General features: G+C 38.9%; 1 protein-coding gene across 4 annotated transcripts in view; it reads right to left on the bottom strand.

Moving 5' to 3' along the window:
* Positions 1-22,790, bottom strand: part of LOC149077162 (uncharacterized) — a 67,482-nt gene that overhangs the window by 14,524 nt on the left and 30,168 nt on the right. For 3 of the 4 annotated variants that reach the window (XM_089244890.1, XM_089244892.1, XM_089244894.1), the window contains exon 2: positions 9,831-10,675. In XM_089244890.1, coding sequence (XP_089101016.1) covers positions 9,831-10,675 — 845 coding nt within the window. Of the gene's footprint in view, positions 1-9,830; positions 10,676-13,635; positions 14,272-22,790 lie in introns of those variants that run through there. The other variant, XM_089244891.1, reaches the window with a different exon arrangement.

Here is a 22,790-nt window from a genome sequence, read left to right as displayed (position 1 = left end):
CTTGGATGAGAAAACAATTAACTCAGTTTGCTTTCACATTGTTATATACTGAACATCATTTTGTACAGGTGGGGGTTTCCTACAGCATTTATCTCACTGGCACAAAGGGTCCATGGAAGAATACAAAAGGTAAAAGAACCCCTGCGTTAGATTGTTATCGTCAACACCATACCACAAAACCGAGAAAGCCGGTATGTGTCTAAATTCATCTCGAAAAAATTGCCACTTGGGTTCGCACATCTAAAGCTCTTCACCACCCACTCCATCGTCATTTACAGTATTACAGAAAGAAACTTCCACAATGGAGCTGTTTTTTTTTTTTTCTTTTACATGGGAAAGCCCATAATTTAAAACTCAAACATTCAAAGTCCATCTTCAAATGAAACACAAGTAAACAAAAATAGAAATTGGCGCCGAGTCAAAATTGCGAATGATTTAAAGCCAAAGAGATCAAGACGACTTGAACCTTGCGCGATGCAAAACGGAGCGAAAGATTCAATCCCAGTCAAGAAAAGATGAAGAAAAACAATAATATAAAAAAATAAAAGAAGCCCCCCCCCCCCCCTCCACAACAACTCCTCTCATCATAAAAATCTCTCCTCAGGTTCACGACTTCTCGATGCAAAAGCAAAGAGAGATAATACAGGGAGAAAGATAGGAGATAGAGAGGGCCGCGGCCTAAAAAAGTCAAGGAAGGAATAAAATGAGCTCGCTTTACCACCACCACCACCAACCACGCAGTGTTTCTCACGGAGCGGGTTGCCTTCTCTCAGGTAAGTCACGACCCCCGCGCGCAACCCGGACATGGTGATAGCGCTTTTCAATGGAAAGAAAGCAAAAGCTTCTTTGGGGGAAAGCTCACAAGAAAGGAAAAAAAAAAAGCATCCAGCACATTATAAATTTGTGTTCAAATCTTCTTTCTCATACCTTTCAAAAGAGAGAAGTAGGATTCTTGAGGAGACCTAAGACTCTCGAGAAAAGAAGAAGAAAGACCCCTTTTCGACCCCGCACAAATAAGGGTCAAGTCCGGGTACAAGAAACCTCAAATTTAGGGACAAAACCGCTGCAGTGAATTTTTCTTTCATCCTTGTAAAAATTGTTTTTCTCGTCTGGGCATAAGCACGAAAGGGGAACATCTGCCCAGGACCGCGTGGTTTTTGGACTTCAAATTTAAATCATATACTTGTATATCAGTTGACATTAACCAAGAATCTCTCACCGTTATCGTGCCCCCTACCAAGCACTTATTCGAACGGTTATCCCCCAAGCAGGGCCGTCTGAACGCATGGCCATACCCGGGCAGGAGTCAACACCATCTATAGCAGAAGGCCTCTGCTCGAAGCTCGTGACGTCACTGAAAAAAGTCATCTCACCATGGCCATTGGATATAGCACGCCGACGCATGCGCCATCTTTATCCTTTTTTAGTATATTCAATGGGTGAGATGACCTTCTTCAGTGATGTCACGAGCTTCGCGCAGAAGCCTTCTGGCAGGGGCGTAGCCAGAAATTTCGTTGGGGGGGGGGCAACTTTCATTTGGCCATCTTTTTCCCCTTTTTCGGTCATTTTCTCCCATTTATGTAGAACATAATGATCCTAAACACAGTAGGTCACAAAACTTTTGGCATCCGCAACTCTCTTCCCTGCCATAAAAATGAACAGACATACATCAATGTCAACAGCTCACCCGCGACCCCCCCCCCCGATTAAGGTTGTCAACGTCCCTAGTAGCCTAGTAGCCGCGACGTACGTTTTGAGAATCACTGCCTTAACAACATACCGCGGACCAACTTTTGAGAAACCACTGGACTATAGTGGACGCATTCATTTAGGTCGAAAAAATCAAAAAATGTTTCTCAACTTTTTTTCAGCTCATGGCCTCTCCCCTCCTTCGGACCATATATCCTTCCTGTGCCCCCTCATCAAGCACCCCCCCCCCTTTTCCTGATCCAAGAATGATAACCTTTCTACTCTTCGAATTGACGGTCAAATCTCCCGACACATCACCCTGGGCCCGCACCTACCTTGGGCCAGAGTTCAGCAAGCTTCCTTCTCGTGGGGGTTTTATGCCTTCTCAACATCATGGGTCGTCCTCAGGCAAAGTGATCTTTTGGGCCTTATACTTGGCTGGAAGTAACGGCTTACATGTTTACATACTTACATTTGAAAATCCTAGTACTAGATCTCATCATGTAGCACCCCACACCATAGATATGAGGCTCGGGTCATTGGCCCTGGTTCTATTGACAGCTCTGCTGGATTCTGAAAATATAGTAGTCACATTTTTCCCCACCATATTTTACTTGAAAGCTTTATTTCCTCACAACTTTATGTACCTTCCCCCCACTTCGCTACTTATCGTGACTCCCCTTTTACCTGATTTTTACTCGTGGCCTCCTTATAATATCCTAGGACCACAAAGAGGTCATACGGCCGCAGGTTGAGTACCATTGGTATAGATCGCCCGCCACCCAGGCCCGTCCAAAAAAGACCAAATGCTCACCAGTGATAACTATGAAATCCCAATGCTGTCAAGGTGAAAAAAAAATCCTCCGGATTCACAAAAGTTCAACAGAAACACATAAAAATCCCATTCAAGTTTACGGTCGAAGTAACCATCAAAACACAATTTCCGGCCAAAAGGCACATCATCATCATAACCTATTACGAGAGAAAAGCGGGGGGTGGGGGGAGGGTCGAAATCTTACCTCTGCTGCTCATTCATGATTTTTTCCGCGATGCACTCTAATCCCCAAACTCCCCAATCCCTATCGACTAATTATTATTTTTTTCTTTTTACACACACCCACAAGCACAACCACTACTCACTCACATTATTATATATACCGGGTGTGCCCATTCATTCCCACACCCTCTAGGAATTTCTGGTTCTAGATCATCGAAAAAAAAGGTCTCTCTCTTGTCGGAAAGAAGAGAAGATAAAGAAAGGGCTTTTTTTTTTTTCTCAGGACGATCTTTTTCTTACATAATACGGCCCGACCTTGCGCTCGACCAACGGCCGCTGAGAGCGAGAGAACGAAAAAACACAACAAAAATTTCGAAGGTGTGGCTATAATTTCTGGAAGGCGCGTTATAAAAAGGCAACTCCGAGTATTACAGTGTTATAAATAAGTGAGGCAGAAAAATGACTTGCTCTTTGGATACTATTCTATATAGTGGGGCCTATTCTTTGAACAAGAGATTCTTTTCTATGTTTTCCATGCTAGAATCTCAAAAAGAAGAGCTAAGTTATTAGATGGGAATGCACTGCCTGTGAACTTGGTGCTCTTCTGTTTACTGCGTGTGTGAATATTATAGAAGTGAGGGGAGGGGGGGGGGAAGATTCAAATTTTTTTTCCTGAACAATTAATTTCCGAAATGAGTGAAGGGAATCAGCTCTGCATGGTCCCAATTAATTCATTTAAATTTAGCTTAATCGGGTAAATAGGGTATCATTCTTTTTTCCAAAATTTACCGAACTTTTTGCAATCATTTCATTTGAATTCGGCATTTACAATGCTTAAACAATGATTAATTAATTATGATTTCGCTTCATTCTAGACTGAAGCCGTCTGACCCCACTCCATTCACTGCTGAAGATATCTGCCTCTACTCCATTCACTGCTGAAGATATCTGCCTCTACTCCATTCACTGCTGAAGATATCTGCCTCTACTCCATTCACTGCTGAAGATATCTGCCTCTACTCCATTCACTGCTGAAGATGCCCACCTTCGCTTCATTTGTAGCTGGAGATATATCCTCAGCTTTATTTGCATCTGATGGTGTCTGTCTCTGCTCATTCGTGGGGGGGGGAGGGATCACTCCTTTCAAGAGCCAAAAAAATGAGAGGGGAAATTTATCTGTTCCGTAAAATACGGAACGATTCAATGAAACAAAACAATAAATCGCTCCTCCCAACATATCACCCTAGATTCATACCTGGTCGGTTAATCGATCAGTGGCTAATCGCAGTTAAAACCTGAGTTAGTTGAATCTTAGTTAGTTGAGTTAATCAACTCGATCAATCCGATCGAAATTCAATTAAAATTTTTATTAAAAGTTCATAATGTAACTTGATTTATTTGACAAGACTGATTAGATCGCTTTAATTATGTTCCTGTAACCTTTTAAGCCAAAACTAAAAATAAAAAAAAAATTCTTTTGTTTTTTTACTGATTTTGTGTTATTAATTAATTTGGGCAGAAGCGCCGACATGAAGAAAACATTAAGGCTGAAAGTTGCTGGTCGTATATACGGGACTCAAGCGCGTACGCAGGACAGGGAAGGTGTTCTTTCATTGTTTTTTTTCCAGAAATTATGGAGGAGGGGCTCAGCCCCCCTTACGAAATTTATTGGGGGGGGGGGCTCAAACAGTCTCAGCCCACAGGTTCCGGTACCTGTGAACTTGGGTCATATCTTTACTAGGACCATTTGAATAAGGTATGTGTACCTTACTCAAATCAATGACTCAGGTCAAAACTTGAAAAAAAAAAAAAAAGAATCATTAAAAATGAGGTATCTACACATATGTATGGCTGTCTCTGGAGCAAAGAGGATACATAACACTCCGGATAAGTGACTATATTTAAAAATATTTGAATCGATATTTTGATCGACATGAACACAAGACTAATTTATTGTCTCCACTGTGAACAGCACTTTTTCGGGAAACATCAGCTTCCCTGACCCACCAGTACCATTTCAGAGCAGTTTCTAAGGAGAAAAAGTAACAATATGAGTTTCGAAATCAGTGACTAACCAAAAGTAACTGATCCAAGTTAATAAACCTGACAAGATCCAATTAAGAAATTCCAGGATACGACAAATGTGCTCAAAAAATTGAACATAACATATGAAATAGCTTCAAGCAGACGGTTTTAATTTTTTAATCTATTTCTATATTTGTTTACTTCCATTCAGTGCATGAAATGAATGGAATATATAACATCAATTAATACCGTATTATATAGTTACCAATACTACGTTTGCTATGAGAATGATTAGCATTTGCAAATACTGTATTCGATTAATCAGTGAATTTATCTATTTAAAATTTTTTGATTAACCAGTTTAAAATTTTAATAGATTCCCAGCCCTACTTTTCGACAATGGTTTGAAGTGAAAATGCTTTTGAAAAAAAGTTTGAAGCGACTTTTTTTTTTTTAAGTTATCAAAAAGTTAAGCCAACAATAATTTTAAATAATAGTATAAACAGGGAATAGCACACCTTTTGAAGAATGAGAGGGATGGGGAGGTTGTTTAACTGTTGTTAAACTGTTGTCAGGCTGACAGCAGTTTTAGTGAAAAATATCTTCAAACAATATTTTGGATTAACTATGCTTTCAAACAATACTTTAGATTAACTATGCTTTCAAACAATACTTTAGATTAACTATGCTTTCAAACAATACTTTAGATTAACTATGCTTTCAAACAATACTTTAGATTAACTATGCTTTCAAACAATACTTTAGATTAACTATGCTTTCAAACAATACTTTAGATTAACTATGCTTTCAAACAATAATTCTTGTTGGCAGTGCTACGAACAATGATTTTTTTATGCCGGCTGAACTGATTATTTTGAACTGGTAGGCACATAAAACTTTAAAATGCTTGCATACATATCATAGATAAGGTGGATAAAATATAAACATATACTGCACAAAATATATCTCTGATGTACCGCAAGGTGAAAAAAAAGGTTGAAAATCACTGATCGTGAGTATGTGTGTAACAATACTGTTAAACAGTGATCTAAGGTACTGACTTAGGTTAAAAATTGTTTTAGACAATGACCAAAGAAACGATTGCTTTGAACAATGACCTAGGTAACAATGCTTTTAAACAATGGCATTTCGGGTCACTTTGAAACTTTTTTTTTCAACACAATCAAATTTCTAGATATTTTTTTGCACCAAAGTACTTGTACACATTGTTAAAATCATGCCCCTCACCCCAGATGGAGGCTTCCAGAAATCTAACTTTTTCGCTTTCAATGGATTTTGTCGTACTTGTGGTCAGCGTACTTATTCTGGTTCAACTCGAATCCCAGGTTAGTCATGGTAGGATTCTGTGAATCAACTTTAAACTTCGTAAAATGACCCACGGCGCGGAGGAAAAAAAAAAGGAACTTATCAGCTGGCTATGAAGCAAATCATTGACGAAATCACTCATAGCATGATTTTTCTTTACTCGCATCCGACCTGACGCAGTTTACCGACCGCAATTAGCATACCACAATCTCAAGGCGCACTCGGTTGTAGATCAATAGAACATGAAAAAAAAAAAAGTTGTTTGGACACGGACGTACCTGGGGCTGTTTGTGATTATTACGTAAATAAATGGCTGAGGAATTCAAAAAATAAAATAAAAAGTTAGCGGACGTCATCCGTCAAGGATGTATGAATGACGCAAGTTGCGACTTTGACGTCATCCATAGGCCTATAGCAGAAAATAAAAAATGAAGCCAAAACATTGACAGACATCTGAGAGGACTTGTAGGGGAGGACATTGAAGTATGCCAAAACCGTAATAATATGTACATGGCGCCTTCCCACCCCCCAAGGACAAATACTCATCTTTTTAGGTAAAAAAACTTGAAATATTTATGCGAGAAAAAAAAATAGACAATACGCACAAGGGAATGAATGCAATAAACGCGTTTTCGAGGTATAATATGGTAAGGGGGGAAAAAATAGTTTCTCTTTTCCAATGGATGAGATGATGGCTAAACGGCAAGCAACCTGTTTCGGCAACAGCATCCGGTTTGAGGTCCGTGATTGCTTTTCTGCCTTATTTTTCTCTTAGAGGAAAAAAAATTGAAAAAATAACGAAGCATGCGCTATTCGAGTTTTCTTCCGTATATCCATCCAAGTCAGCCCAACAGAGTCCGGCCCAAAGACGATGATGAAGGAAGGGGGCACGACCCGGATTCGCCCTATTGCCGCAGATAAAGCATAAGCTCTTTCTCAGGCTGTTATAGCCCGTGACTCTTTACCCACTAGGATTTTTTTTTTCTTTTTTTCCGAATGAATCCTTGGTCATTGGTTCGGATTAGTGAGTGCATAGGCAGTGGAATATTTATAGGTGGTTTACTGCGTCAAATAAGCCCCCCCCCCCCCCCACACCCTCATCGGCGTAAGGTTATTGGAAACCTCAGTGTGAAGGGCTCAATTCCAATATTTCTATGGGTCAGTGTTACCACCAACCTTTGTCAGGGCGTCATAACGAGCAGGAAATATTGATGAGTGGGGCTAGAATTTTTTTTATGACTGCATATTTTTCATGCATTTTGCGTTTCGCTATTTTTACGCGATTGAGCATTTTTTCATGATTTCCAATAAATTTAGTGACATTTTTCATTATTTCCAGAATTTAAGGCATATTTTCATATTTTAGAGCATAGTTTCCCAAACTTTTTTGTTCCATCGCCCCCTTCTTCAGTAACCTTTTTTCTCATCACCCCCAACTCAAATGAACCCATAGGATCCTATGTTATACCTGTAGCTTTTATCGCCCCCTGGACCATTCCATCGCCCACCAGGGGGCGATATTGCTCACTTTGGGAAACTGTTTTAGAGCATTATTTAGCGATTTCAGCATAATAATGAGAGAGAGAGATTCTTTTTTCCTCCGAGCTTTCTCTTCTCTAGCTTCATTCCTCCCGCTATTGGCGGTATTTTAGCAATAATTAGTAATTTTACTTACCTTTGACATCGTTTTTGGCAACGATTGGCGATTTTTCAGCGATATAAGCATTTATTTACAAGTTTATTTGTGTATCAAGTTTTTGACAAAGACTGACGATTTCCTGTAATTTCCCGCATTTTGCTCGAGAAAATATGATCAGCCTATTTTTTTCATGAAAGCATATTTTTTGGTTCTTACGACATATTTTTAGTTTTTTTAGAGCATAAATACATTTTTTATGGAGCATATTGTATTGGTTTTTAGATTTAAAAAAATCCTTACCTATAGATTAATAGATCAATACGCTATCCTAGCCCTATTGATGAGTATATGTGTCTGTACCTTATTTATGCTTTCGGTTATTTTATGAATGCACAATATCTTCTAAACTAGTCCGGGGAGCCGCAGATAAATAGGTAAGGAAGCTACGAGTGACATAAGTTTGAGAACTAATGCTGTAGGTATTATGGAGATGGTGACAAATATGGAGGCATGGGGGAAGCGGAATTAGGGGGCAAAGGGTGGCAAGTTTTAGCAAAAAATAAAAATACCGTTATAAAATCATCGAATTTCGCAGTGGAGGGGGCAGTCAAATCATGTTTCCCTCCCCCATACAAAAAATCCTAATTACAGCCCTACTCGGGCTCCACGCAAGTTTACACCCATGAGGGGCCGTCATTTCAACTTTTTCAGGGGGGGGGGGCAAAGAACATGTACTCAATGTATGTATATATACACTATTTTTAGTGTTTTTTCAAAAGCCAGGGGGCAACGGCCCCCCGACCCCCAAATGACGGGCCTGCCTGGACCCAACCCCATATACGAGCGTGGACGTTGTGACGGCCCTGCACTCTATCCCCTAAACGTTTATACCTTACTTCGTGAGTAATAAACACATGGTGGATTCCGTGTGAGTGAACTCTTGGCAATTTCACTTATTTATTTTTTTATTTGGAATGTCACTACACTACAGGGCCGGACAAATCGCAAAAAAATCTAGGCACCAGAACAATTTTTTAGATGCCCAAAAATATTTTACCTGAAGAAAAGGGTTCAAAATAATGTGCTACTTTTGACTTTTTCTGGGCATATTGACCAGCTCCTTCATGTTGACAGATATGCTCCTATAAATTACAAACATTTTGTGCTGCTCTCAGCCTGCAATTTAGTAATTGCACAAAGAAAATTTTAGGTAACAATACTAATTTTTTAGTCGTCGTGCGACCTGGCGCCTGGAATTTGTCCAGCCCTGCACTACACCGACCCAAGCTACTGGATCTTTGATAGGCATCGTTGCTGCTGGCGAGCACCGTGATATTCACTGTAATACCCAATAGTGCTGGATACTTGTGCCTGATTTGGTGTTAGCAAGGTCTTGATCGACATCCCATGATGTGAATTTTTGAATGCAACTTGAGCCAGGTCATGTAGTTCAGAGTCTCCAAACTTTTTGTTCCACAGCACCCCCTAATTCTTCAGAAAAGTTTTTCTCATTGCCCCAAAAATCAAGCCAACCCACGGGATCCTATGTTGTAGTTTCTTCTACAATGTTGTAGTTAAATTCTACTCCTCCCACTCCTGGAAAATTCTGGGTATTTCACAATATCAAAGAGTGGTCAGAGGAATTCTGGGAGACTTGAAGAGATTTCTATGGAAGATCCCGCGAGATGTGTCGAAGAACAAATCAGAAATTAAAATGAAAATATAGTGAGCGGCTATGTGATTAACCCGGCAGTCTTCGGATTTCCCTCGACCCACTCCAAGTTTGACCAGATGATCCTCGGGTAAGCGCTAATCCATAAATTATGGTTACAACCACAGTTATAGAGTTGCCAGAACCGGACACCAGACCCGTTTGCTCTGACACTGCTCCAAGTTCTTCCCGACATAAAAATGGTTAAGAACCGACACATGGTCTGGATGAGCATAGAATAATTTGAACATTCACTCTCTCTCTCTCAACCATTTGACTAACCTGTGAAAAACATTGTTTGGTGAAGAAATATGTGCATATGAGAAATCTAGAGTTCATTTGGGCAGAGACTGAGATGAACAATCCCGAGACTGCTTGAGGATATGGCAACATGAAAAGATGGAAACCGCGAAAAAAAAAAAGCGCTGTGAAAAAATACTTACCTCATGGCAACGTTGCTGCCATCAATGACTATGTGCCTCAAATTGGAACTTCCATCGAAAGAGTCTGTCCTCTGGGCGTCCAGCGCACCACCGCACGCGTCCTGACCCCGGTCGACCTCTTCCGACACGACATCTTTCGGAGGGGCGCGGGTCTCTCCTACGGAAGACGGCGGGGCGCAGGTGGCCCCCAATTTTATGAGCTCCGCGAGCAGTTCGTTTTGAGACGGCTGAGCACCAAGCTTCTGCAACGCGATCTGAACCTGGGTCTCGGTGTATCCGAGCTTCAGTGCGAATTCGACGCGGCTCGTGTAGTTCGGATCGGAGAGTATCGATCCCAGATCTCTCAGGGACGGTGGATGAGGGGCATCGGTGGTCACGTACTCGGCAAACTCGGCGCCGAGCGTATCCGAAACTGTCCTGGACACATCGTCGTGCGGCAACTGGTGCTGTTGCTGAGGCGGGAGGACATTCTCCTGAGAAGGAGTCGACGGGTCCACGTTCTCGTAGTCCGAGTCGTAGCTGGAATCCTCAGATTCCAGGTGTCCCCGGCACTGGCGGAACACCTCCCTGGCAGCTGCCCCAGCGGAGTCCTGCAGCAGTCCCTTGGACTTGGACGCGACGATGTCCTGGGCTTTGGCATCCAGATATCTTATGGCAGCCAGGACGTTCCTCTCCAGACCGGACACCACGACGAGACTCTCCTGGGGTTCGAACTTGACCATCGCGCTGCTTTCGCGCTCGACCTCGTCTCTCATGGGCATCAACTGCTGGATGACGTCAGAGGCGTACTGATACCGCCTCTCGCAACGAGAACCAGAGTCTGAACACGCTGCTAACAGATAGTCCTGCAAAAATACAACCATAAAAAAAACTTACATTAGCTTTCATGAAATTTATTGTGTTAAAAGTGAAATTTAATAATACAATGATACCTCGGCTAACGACGATGATTCGTTCCAGAATCACGTTCATAAGCTGAAATCTTCGTAAGCCGAAACGTGGTTTCCCATAGTTTTCTATGGGAAAATCGTTTGATTCATTAAAGGTTCTGCCCAAAATTTGAAGATAAATTTTTAAAACACCGAGGAACACTATAAAAAATACGAAAACTGACTGAGGCACGCGCACACACACACACAACAGATATAAAATATATGACAACCATATTTGTTACGATCCTCTTTTTCCAAGCCACTTCGTTGAGCATTTTGCCTGCTGTGGCCTTGCATATGTATAACACCAACTTTAGTCTACTAAAGGTAATTTTGACGCAACCCATTCGAGTTCGTGGGTGCCCCCATCCATTTCGGATATGTCTGATACACTCAGATGGAAAAGATGAACTCCTAGAGAGTCTTGAACTGAAAAAAAAAAACGCGTGCTCTGAAAATATAGGCTCCTTTTCTTAATGTATACACAGAGCGTCCATAATTAAAAGACCCTATTTTAAGCCTACAGGTGAAACCAGTCATCAGAAAAGTGAAATTTTTTGAAGGACTCCATGAATTGATGAGAATTTGTTTAGGCGGAAAATTAGTTGCACATGTCGCCACCAGAGGGCGTTTCACTTTGAATACTTGTAGTAAACATGTAAATTCATGTGATGCCACGCAGCAGCTGTCATAAAACCTAGAAACATTCGCGGAGATCTCGTCCAAACACATTTCTTAATGTGTTTGCTGTTCACAATAACGATAAGTTTACGAGATCGCGCTTCGAGACTACTTAAACAACACTGAAACATGTAAGTTGGAGAAAACATTTTTTCAATGTTCTAAAAACGACTTTCATGTAATCAAAAGAAAAATTACATTGTGGAGCATAAATTTAAAATGAACACAGTATGAGGTTCTGTTCACACGTTTTCAACGCCTTCTTTAAGAAAAAACAATGTAGAAACCCTTCAATGAATGAAGTTTAATTTTAAAATTCAAGATTTGCACACAAAGGCAATTTATCATCTTTTTTTACCTTATTTTCAATTTGAAATTTAGTGTTCTAAAGACTTCAACGCAAAAAAAAAATAATTATTATTTTACCGTTTCTTTTCCTCTTGCTATTATCAGTTAAGTGAGATAATTAATTGTGGCTTATCTGATGCACCACCAGTGCTGATGTGTTACGTTAGCAGGAGGGTGGCCGGCGGGGAAAGTACTGAGAAAGTGGGTGGCAATGGCAATGAGACAAATATTTATGGGAAAACTCCAACCTGCATGATGCATTGAAAATTAAAGTACAGAGAAATAAATTTAGAGGGGAGTGGCGCTATGTTCTTAAGAAAACTAGCCCTTTAGGCTTTTGATTTTCAACAGGTGCAAGGTAAGGGGTATTTAGGACAGAGGTTTTCAACAAAATTTTATGCTGGGTGCCCACCTCTCAATTTATTCTCACAAATCACAGCGTCAGATCTCATTGTAGAGACCCAGGCCACAACTAGATGTTTGGTCAGCTGGGGCAAGCACACACTTTTGCGTCCTCACTGTGATGTTGAAGGAGGGATTAGAGGATAAAATTTGTGCCTCTCTGGTCCTGCACACGGCACCAGATCCACCTGCCCCCCCCCCTGTCGTGGCACTGTAGAGACTCAAATGCAGCTGCCCCCCCCCCCTCCCCCAGTCGTGCCGGGTGTTCCATGCGTTAAGACAGCCCTGGGTTTGTAGTAAAGTTCACGCAAGTTCTGTTATTCAAGAATCCTAAGCGAATCGAATAAAAGGTTTCCAAAAAAACCCCATCTGTTTTTATGACTTATAATTTTTTGATAAAACGGGAAATTAAATTTACGATGGCTTATTCAAAGAGCAGAGTTTTAACCTGCTTCTGGTTTAAAAACTCACTGAAGGGAAAAAGAATTCAAATAACTTACACAAACCAATAAAACGTGAAGTGGCACCCAGTGGAGCGGACTGTCGGTATTGTGTAAGAAGGCATTTAATTCTCGGGAGGAGGCTAAATTTTTCCACCGGATTCCGGGATTTTTAAGGTTTTCCTGACGTTTGATTCTGCAGAACCCCAAAAAGAGCTCCTGTTGGAAATCTATGGTATAGGGGAAAGTGTTTAATTGAGAAATGAAGTTTAAAAAATACTCTCTTTCTATCTGGGAACTTTCAATGTTAAAATAAAAGGCTTTTAAGTACGCGAGATATCTCGCGGATACCGATGAGAGAGTTAATAAAAATGAACCCCACAATAGATGACATTCATTAATCATAGATGTTATTATGCAATCATTTAAATACATAATTTTATTACATAAATAATTTTTACATAAAATAATAAGAAATTATCATTTTATGTAACAACAACACTAGCTAAACATTGCTTGCTTATGGATCTGCATTCAATGGCATCACGAAAAATACACTTAAGCTATTAACTAAAACCAATTATATTATAATAGCCCAGAGTAAAAAATAATAATCTCATTTAATACTAGTTAATTACAAATAACATCTTTGTCTCCTGTCAATAGCAATACTTTCTGCCCCCAACCGCACAAGATTTAAAGATCCGTGAAATCCAAAAATAACCAACCGGATAGGTGTATATATATTATGAAGACAACACCAGCTGACCCGGAATCTGATACTGACCGTGCCTAATAACAGATAAAGAGACTGACTGGCTAACAGCAGCAGTAGTAGGTCAACCTGCCCATTAATAATAAACACTCGCAGACATCTGTTACCATTAGATGTAGGGGAGAAGAGGACTAATAACACACACAAGAGTGAAAATAGATGAATATAGGAAAAAGAAGAGAGCATCATTAATTAATAAGCATACATATCGAATCATGATGACTCACCACACATGATGATGAGGGAGCCGGTTTGCAGCAGACCGGCCGATGCTGCTGCTGCAAAACAGGAAAAAGAGCAACAGCTGATGATGATGAAGATGCTGATGAGATGGACCCGCTCATCTGTCGTCGAGTCTGGCTTGATGAAGAGAGGACAGGTCACGTGACAACATAACCCAGATGATGTCTCTTTCTCTCTCTGTCTCTCTGGGATGTCACAACACGGAGGAAAGTGTGTCTTGTCTGTCTTACTATCTAAACCGCTTGAAGAAAGGCTTCCGCAAACACATCAAACCGAATTCGAGACGGTTTCCTACCCACTCACAATTCGATCAAAGAACACAAACTCTCGAAATAGTTCATCCTATGCGTCAGACACAATCCTAAGAACACCATAAAATTGCCTAGGAAAAATTTCTTCAACAACTGATCGCAGATAAAAAGAAATCAAAGCAAAATTGATCGAGGTCCATTTAAGACAGTATTTCAAGGCAATATTTTTTGTCAAAAAAAAAAATCCGAATATATATACTTTTACACGTACGAAACCATCACAGTGTGAGTACTTGGCGCACCTGCTGCATGCACCATCGCCATAGGGGAAATAAATGAATGTGCTTATGTTGTTGTTACACCGGCTTCAAAAACGGATCTATTGAGTTTTACTTGGGTTTAGTGCCCCAACAGGTTTTTTTTAATAGTGATTCTTTCGGAAAAACCCGCCAAGTAAGTTCCGAAAAAAGTCGCCAAAGAGGAGGTTCTGGAAACCAGACAGATATATATATATGACTTTTTTTTTCCTATCTTTTCTCTACAAAAGTTCTCTGGGTCAACAATCACGTTTAATTTTTCTTCTTCTTGCTAGCAGTGTGCATGAACGTTACGCCACTGTCTTGCCTCAGCAACCGAGAGCTGTCCGTCCAGCATCAGCCATTACCCTTGTGCAGAGGCTGGACAGTCTGGAAAAATGTTCATTGAAAAATTGAAAGGAATGTTGTGTCAGCGTATGGCCCTACATTCCACAGCAGAGCCCATAGACTGGGATCTTTAGCGTGACCCCCGACCAGACTTTTCACGGGCTCTTTATAGTGAATTTATAGCGTTAGAAGAAAAAAAATGTTTGAATCCCGGGCCCTAAAGCCCTGCTCTTGTGGGTGGGGGGAATGCTGACAGAGCATTTCCCTTTAAGTCCAGAATTAATCCTATTATTTTTTGTTTCTTACACCATACCATTTACTTCATAGAGAGGCCAGTGAAATCGCCCAGGACCCGTTAGAGATCTCGGTTTTAGTGGCCTATCTTCACAATGTGGGAAGCCATTCAACTACGCCACTGTCAGTGTCGTTGAACCGTAGAAACTTTTCTACATAAACTTTCGAGAATCCAGATAACTTCTAGCATCTAGCCCAGTGTTTCCCAAAGTGGGCAATATTGCCCCCTGGGGGGCGATGGAATCTACTTATTTAACATTTGATCCTATGGGTTTACTTGAGTTTGGGGGGCGATGAGAGGGAAAAATTTCTGATGAAGGGGGCGATGGAACAAAAAGTTTGGGAGACTATGATCTAGCCTATAAAGGCATTGGCAGCAGAGATGGGATGACAACACAGAGCCCAGTCGATCAATCCATAGCATCCTGCGACATGTAATGCCTCGGAACCACAAATGGTCACGTGAGATGATAAGGCTTACCAAGAAGCTGGATACGGGTACAGAACCTTTTATATACTTAGTGTATGAAAGCGTCTTAGATACAGGCAGCAATTGCTGACGAATGTCTTTGGACCGCAGTGCAGCGATTATATCAACCCAGCTGCATGCAGATTGAGTTTTCATAGACTGATAGTAACTGATTCAATGAAAATCCCTGAAGAGAAGCAGATCATATTTTATCAAGAACTATTTCAGATTATGACGATTTTGTGATTTATAACCTATGATTTATAATTGTGATCTATTTACCTCAATCACCAAATTTCGATCATAAATATTATACTTGTTTACTGGCGATTTATATATTCTATTCCGGTAGATCTCCGAACAGGCATGGGTGGCTATTTATCTTGTTCTGGGGCTGTAGCTCTGACATCTTTTTCAAGCTGAATAAATGGTTAGGTTCCGGAGGCAACCGATTCCCCAGGGACAATGTGCTTATATCGCCGAGTGACCGAGTGTGACAGAGCCTGGGTGTCTCTTGGTTCCTATCACTATAAAGGCATAGAGAAATTCGAAGATGTAAAATCCACAGTAACGAGGACCAACCTCTGGAGATTCGAGTTCATTTCGAACTTCACCCTTATCGAAACTAACGAGTTTTTTTCCCCCTCTTTAATTTGTAAAAAATAAAAATATTACAATCAGGGATCCAAAATCCTGGAACGACCCCCCCCCCCCCCCCATGCCAGGATCTTTGGCAGGCCCCTTTCTAGGAAATATATAGTGTAAAAGAAGGAAAATCAGAATTTTCATTTTCTGGGCCTCCTTATAGCCCCATTTGTGGCCATGTTTACAATATGCGCAAAAGTTTTCATATAATTGGTCATCCACTGACCACGGTGAGTCCACGTGATTAATAAAAAGGCAAAAATTATAAAGAAAATATAAAGAACGACTTAGACCATAGACTAAAGATAGACAGAGCATGGGGGATCCTGGTTCCCTGCGTTTGACCAAGAAGGAGACTTCTGGTGATTGCTGATTGAAAAAAAAAACACGATGTGTCAACGCTTTTCATATTAAAAACTTTTCATATGAAAGTTTTTTATATGCAAATTTACACAAGAAATAAAAACATTTTTTGTCCCAGTACTCATAATAACAATCCAGACGTGGGTTATTTTCATTCTCGAGGAGAGAAATACATCCTCCTCCCCCCCCCCCCCCCACATCCTGGAGCCGGGGCCAAGATATTTCACGCCCCCTCTATAGTAAAACTATGGTGTAAAACAAAAGCAAACAAAAAGTATCATTCAACCCATTTTGAAACAATAAACCAATGGTTCCCAAACTTTTTAACCCACGGCTCCCTTGCCCAATTCATGGTTTATCTGAGGCTCCTCAGAACAGTTGGGGGGGGGGGTAGGTTTTTCCCATATAAAAGAACCACTTCAAAGCGTAAATAGGCACACAAATCCATATCTTCAGCTCCCGCAACGCGCACTTTGAAAAACAATGTCCTAAACCCATTGAGCTTATATTACTGGAGAGATTATGACGTCAGCGGTCTCCACCTTGGAATTACTAAGAACGGTGTCGTCAACATTATTCGTCGTGAGATCACGTGACTCGGTGAAAACACACACAATCCCCCGTTTTTTCTAATGGCATAAATAGGAGTTTAAAACAATACACGAAAGAAATAATTTCAGCATCGATGAGATAATGCCAAAATCAATGAGAGAGATAATTTCAGTATCAATGAAAGAGATAATTTCAGTATTAATGAAAGATAATTCCAGCATTAATGAAAGCAATAATTACAGAATTAAGGAGAGATAATTCCAAAATTAATGAAAGAAAAATTCTAGAAATAATGAGAGAGATAATTTCAGCATCGATGAAAGTGATAATTCCAAAATCAATGAACGAGATAATTCCAAAATCAATGAAAGAGATAATTTCAGTATTAATGAAAGATAATTTCAGTATTAATGAAAGAGATAATTTCAGTATTAATGAAAGAGATAATTTCAGTATTAATGAAAGAGATAATTTCAGTATTAATGAGAGATAATTTCAGTATTAATGAAAGAGATAATTTCAGTATTAATGAAAGAGATAATTTCAGTATTAATGAAAGAGATAATTTCAGTATTAATGAAAGATAATTCCAGAATTAAGGAAAGATATAATTCAAAAATTAATGAAACCGATAATTCAAAAATTAATGAAACCGATAATTCAAAAATTAATGAAAGCAATAATTACAGAATTAAGAAAAGGGATAATTACAAAATTAATGAAAGAGATAATTACAGAATTAAGAAAAGGGATAATTACAAAATTAATGAAAGAGATAATTTCAGCATTGATGAAGTAATAATTACAGAATTAATGAAAGAGATAATTTCAGCATTGATGAAGTAATAATTACAGAATTAATGAAAGAGATAATTTCAGCATTGATGAAGTAATAATTACAGAATTAATGAAAGATAATTTCAGCATTGATGAAGTAATAATTACAGAATTAATGAAAGAGATAATTTCAGCATTGATGAAGTAATAATTACAGAATTAATGAAAGATAATTTCAGCATTGATGAAGTAATAATTACAGAATTAATGAAGGAGATAATTTCAGCATTGATGAAGTAATAATTACAGAATTAATGAAAGATAATTTCAGCATTGATGAAGTAATAATTACAGAATTAATGAAAGAGATAATTTCAGCATTGATGAAGTAATAATTACAGAATTAATGAGAGATAATTTCAGCATTGATGAAGTAATAATTCCAAAATAAATAAAAGCATAAAAGCGATAATTCCAGCATATTGATGAAAGATAGTGCTAGAATTAATGAAAGATAGTGCTAGAATTAATGAAAGATAGTGCTAGAATTAATGAAAGATAGTGCTAGAATTAATGAAAGATAGTGCTAGAATTAATGAAAGTGATAATGAGTGCTGAGTTTCTTTGGAAGCGCATGGACGGAGCACTCACAGTATTTTGAACACAGTAAAACAATTTCCTAAAACTTTCTTTTGAGAGAAACTCCGTCTTCCAACATCGAAATTGTCAGATTTTGAGATCATCAGAAAGATATATTTTAAGGAGTGTTATCTCTTGGTGCTTCAAGAAAAAGTTTTAATGATGAAAACCCTGTTCTATATAAATTGCCTAGTTTCCCTGTTACTGTGCAAACATTATTTCATCCACATATTTCGAGCGGACATATTTTTTAAAACAGTGTGATCGAACACATTTCCCACCAAAATTTTGATCGAACACATTTTTCCTAGGTGTCGCCAGTTCACAAATTGATTTTAAAGGTCTCATTGGAATAAATTCATGATTTTTTTCATTTTTTCCGTATTTGGAATGATTGATTTCTCCAAAAATTTTACTCGGAGAAAATAATTATTCGTGTTGTGTGTGTGTTGTTGTTGTTGTTTTTTTTTCTTTTTTAAAAAATTAAACGTACTATTGGTGGTGTGTTTGTATGTTTCTACAAGACCAAACACTTTTTGACACGGGTTGTATATAAAAAATCTTTTGGAAACCTCCTTTTGGCCCACCCGTTAAGACGCCACTGCGGAAGAAAGTTATCCCTAAAGATTGCCATTCAAGGCGATAAAGTGCCGCGCAATGGGGAACGGGAATTAAAGGAACAGGAGGGGCAAAAAAAGGAGATGGAAAAAAGAAAAGTGTTTATATTACAGAGATGAGGCAAAAAAAAGAGATGATGAGGCTAAAAATAAGAAAGCAAAAAAAATGTATAGGAGGGTCGTTAGCAGAGAACAGAGTATAATGTACAAGTCCGGTTTTTTTTTTTTTTTTTTTTTTTTGAGAACGTTGTAAGAAAAGAAAAAAAAGAGCATCACGATTCACGTCTTTATGGCGTATGTTGCGGGCTCCAAAGAACTCACTCACGGCCCCGCAGGGCCCTAAACGAGAGAAAAGAAAGAGATGGGCACGGCAATTGTGTATGTGTGTGTGTGAGTGAGCAAGTGCCTCAGTTCTCCCAGCAGCAGCAACAAACGAACGAACCCGGACTCGACCAGGATCTGCCCGCACGTTCTAAGCATTAAAAGACGATGAAGAATGGATGGGTATGATGTAAGAAGGCTTGGAAAAGATACGTTTCTTGAGGTTTTCTTTCTCTTGCGCTTTCAAGAAGGCGGTAGGGGTGGTTGGGAACATCATGCTGCTCACGATCGCCGGCGATTATAACGCTTTGGGGAAGTTGCGGAACGAACAAAAATAAAAACACGTTTGTGGTGTGTGATGTTGTTTCATGAGTTTTGGTTTTTTTCTTTAATTCATGCTTTACTTCTTTTCTTTTTTCTCCGTTGGGAACTTCCTCAACAGAAATACGAGGGAAACAAATCCATTATATGATGATAATGGATGCTGATTTCCGATAATTTCTTCACTAATTTCCAACCGGGACAACTATATCAGAAGAGAAATAATAAATGCACTCTGTTGATAAAATTCACTGTCCCATAGCTGATTAAAAAAAAAAATCTATGCAGGCTGTCCCAGATTGTTTATACAGCAGATATCTTTGCAACCGCTGACTTCATTTGCAAAAATTTCATGCTTCCAAATGCAATATTTATCGAGAGATATTAAATACATGAAATCACAATGTTTTGGCAACTTATCACCGTAGTGACAAGTTTTCATTGGGGCTCAAAAGTTGCCATTTTTGGACGCTGCACAGGATTAGGATTAACTTAACCTTTTTTTTTTTATTCACAAGAAGTACCACTTGCATTTTTGACATTTTGAGTATTACAGAATTTTCACAATTTTGAATTTAATTTGCGTTTCACAATTTTGTGAAACCACACCCTCAATCATTGGCGATAAATGCTGAAAAATTTGAAGGCAAATATCTCCGTCAATATTGCATTTAAAAATATGCAACTTTTTGTAAATGACTTCTTACAGCCGCATTTACATTTCACTGGATGAAAGTTTTAGCAAAAAAGAGTCTACATAAAGTTAATTTCTCTATTTTTTTTATGTATGCGACCCCTTGAAAAATTTAAGACGTTATGAGTAACCGCACATCATTTGAAAACTTTTTGTATTTGAAAGTATGCTTCTCAAGTCAACGGTTGCAGAGCCATTTGCTGTGCAAACGATTTGAGACAGTTTGTATGGACCTACAAACTTCTCTAAGGCCGGGATTGCACTATAAGTTTTATTGAAGTTCTTTTATAGAACTTGAAAAATGCAACCAATAAGCACATCGGTTACATTTGCCCGAATGTAACAAATGTGCTTATTAGTTGCATTTTTCAAGTTTTATAAAAGAAGTTTTGTCGAACTTTTATAGTGTAATCTCGGCCTAAGTCTGTATACCGCCGAGAATGGTAAAAATATCCACAGCGGTTTATTCACTTATCCGATCATGTAAAATACGATTAAATTGCTTTATTAATTCAATCACATGGAACAAGAAAAATTACTATCATCCTGAGCAACATTTTTTTACTTAGGGAGAATGCATTTCAAATGCTTGGGTGGGTCACTCAGTTCGGATGTCCATGGAATAATGAGGATTTCAAAATTTATTTGTCTGATATACTTATGTAATAGGTATGCAGATAATTACTTACGTGTAAATTTCTACTAGGTACTAACAGGATTTTCCACAAATGCGAATAGTGCACCTCCATTGCTTTTTGGTGGACAAGGAAATGAATATAAAAATTCAATTTGCATTTAGGAAGAATCATTAATATTGTGTTGAGAGATTGCGGACTAAAATAAGCATTTAGTTGACCAGTTTTATCTACTTAAATGACATCCACATTCGATTTTCCTTTTCTTAATTTATGTACATTGAATGGGACTAAAAAAATTACATACTTAAAAGTTATTCGGTTACCAAATGCGTTCAAATGAGCAGTGAAACCTTTCTCTGGAGGGCTCAGCTCAATTTACAAATAAATACAAATACAACGCCACAACAGGCAAATTGCCCAACGAGGTGGCTGACTTAAGAACATCATGGATCCCCGAGCCATTTTTTGGAGGCCCTACCTACTACTGCTACACCACACATGCGGAACCCCCAACGAATCGGTACATGCGGGAATGTGCGTGTACGTGTAGTGAAACCTGACGTGAAGTTTTTTGTTTCTCTGTAATGCTTGTTATGTGTAGTGCTGCCATCTGCCACCAGTTTTTCTAACTATGAGTGAAGTGTTATGATTGAATGATTTATCGTTGTAGGACTGTTGCTCTCTGTGGCGAGACTTTTTAACGGGGAGATCGGCTCGCATTTGCGCCTTGAAGTTGGGAACCACAGAAAACCAACTTCAGCCGACCACCACTGTGAGGTTCGAACCCGGATCCTCGCATCGCGAGTCCGTCACTATAACCACTCGACCACCACAGCGGCTGTAATTTTCTGGAGGTGGGTGGGTTTGAACTCATGTACCCTGAACTCTTCCCATCTCTAACTCCGTATCTTACCAACCCACCACTATATTTTCCAGTCCAAAATTATTTTATAATGGTAGTTTTCTCTTCATTAAAGCCCATTTTTGAACGGGTTTCACTTTTAAAAACCGCTTTTATATTAGAGGAGATGGTTTGAGTTTTCTCTTCTACTTGACTTCACACTTGTTCAGTAGACGCTGAAGGAGTAAATCCATTCCATATAGCTATTTACTAATGCTATGTAAAGAGCTGTCCTTTTGCTTCGCATCAGTAAAATGCTATCTGCCGATGTGAAACCGGGTTGTTTCATGGCCGGCGAAGAGTATTTATCAATGCCACATTATCGGGAAAAAAATATGGATAAAATGGTTTGGGAACAAAAAAAAATATTGTAATTGACTTGTGTAATTGACACAAACGAGTGTAAATTAAGAGATAAGCAAAATGAAAACTGAACATCGATGGTCAAGAGCATGAAATTCACAAACATTCACACGAATGTATGGTTTGTATTTACTCCTTCACGTACAAGCTTTTGATAATAAATTTGGATTCTCTCTATTTGAAGAATCGGCGATAAATCTGGAAACCTTGAGCTAACTACACGTTAGAAAAAATACAAAGAAGGAAAAAATATAATAGATAGAGTAGATCAGAGAGATGTTTTTTTTGTTCGTTTTCGTTCTTACGTGTTTATAGTAAAAATATGCATTATACGTGGGAAAAAAAATCATTAACAGGAATATAGAAAAAAAGGAGTGAAAGTAAAAGCAACTTCCGGAGATAGGATTACTACAGCCGAACTTGGTTAATTCGAAGCCCAAAGTCACTGAAAAAAAGGTTCGAGTTATCCAATTAATTTATCCCGGATCTGTAAAATGACTAAAAATTGAATTAGTAATAATATCAATTATTAAAATTTTATCAGTTGCGAAACTTTTTCTCAAATTTTAATAATTTATAACAGTATATTAATCAGGGCTGGGCAAATCGTAGAAAAATCAAGACAACCGGAAAAAAGTTTCCGGCTCTAA

This window comes from Pholcus phalangioides, unplaced genomic scaffold (genome assembly GCF_987345545.1).
Source record: "Pholcus phalangioides strain wild (caught in Gottingen) unplaced genomic scaffold, Ppha-v1.0 ptg000015l_1, whole genome shotgun sequence".
In the NCBI taxonomy this organism is placed as follows: Eukaryota; Metazoa; Arthropoda; class Arachnida; order Araneae; family Pholcidae; genus Pholcus; species Pholcus phalangioides.
This window is presented reverse-complemented; position numbering and strand designations above follow the sequence as displayed.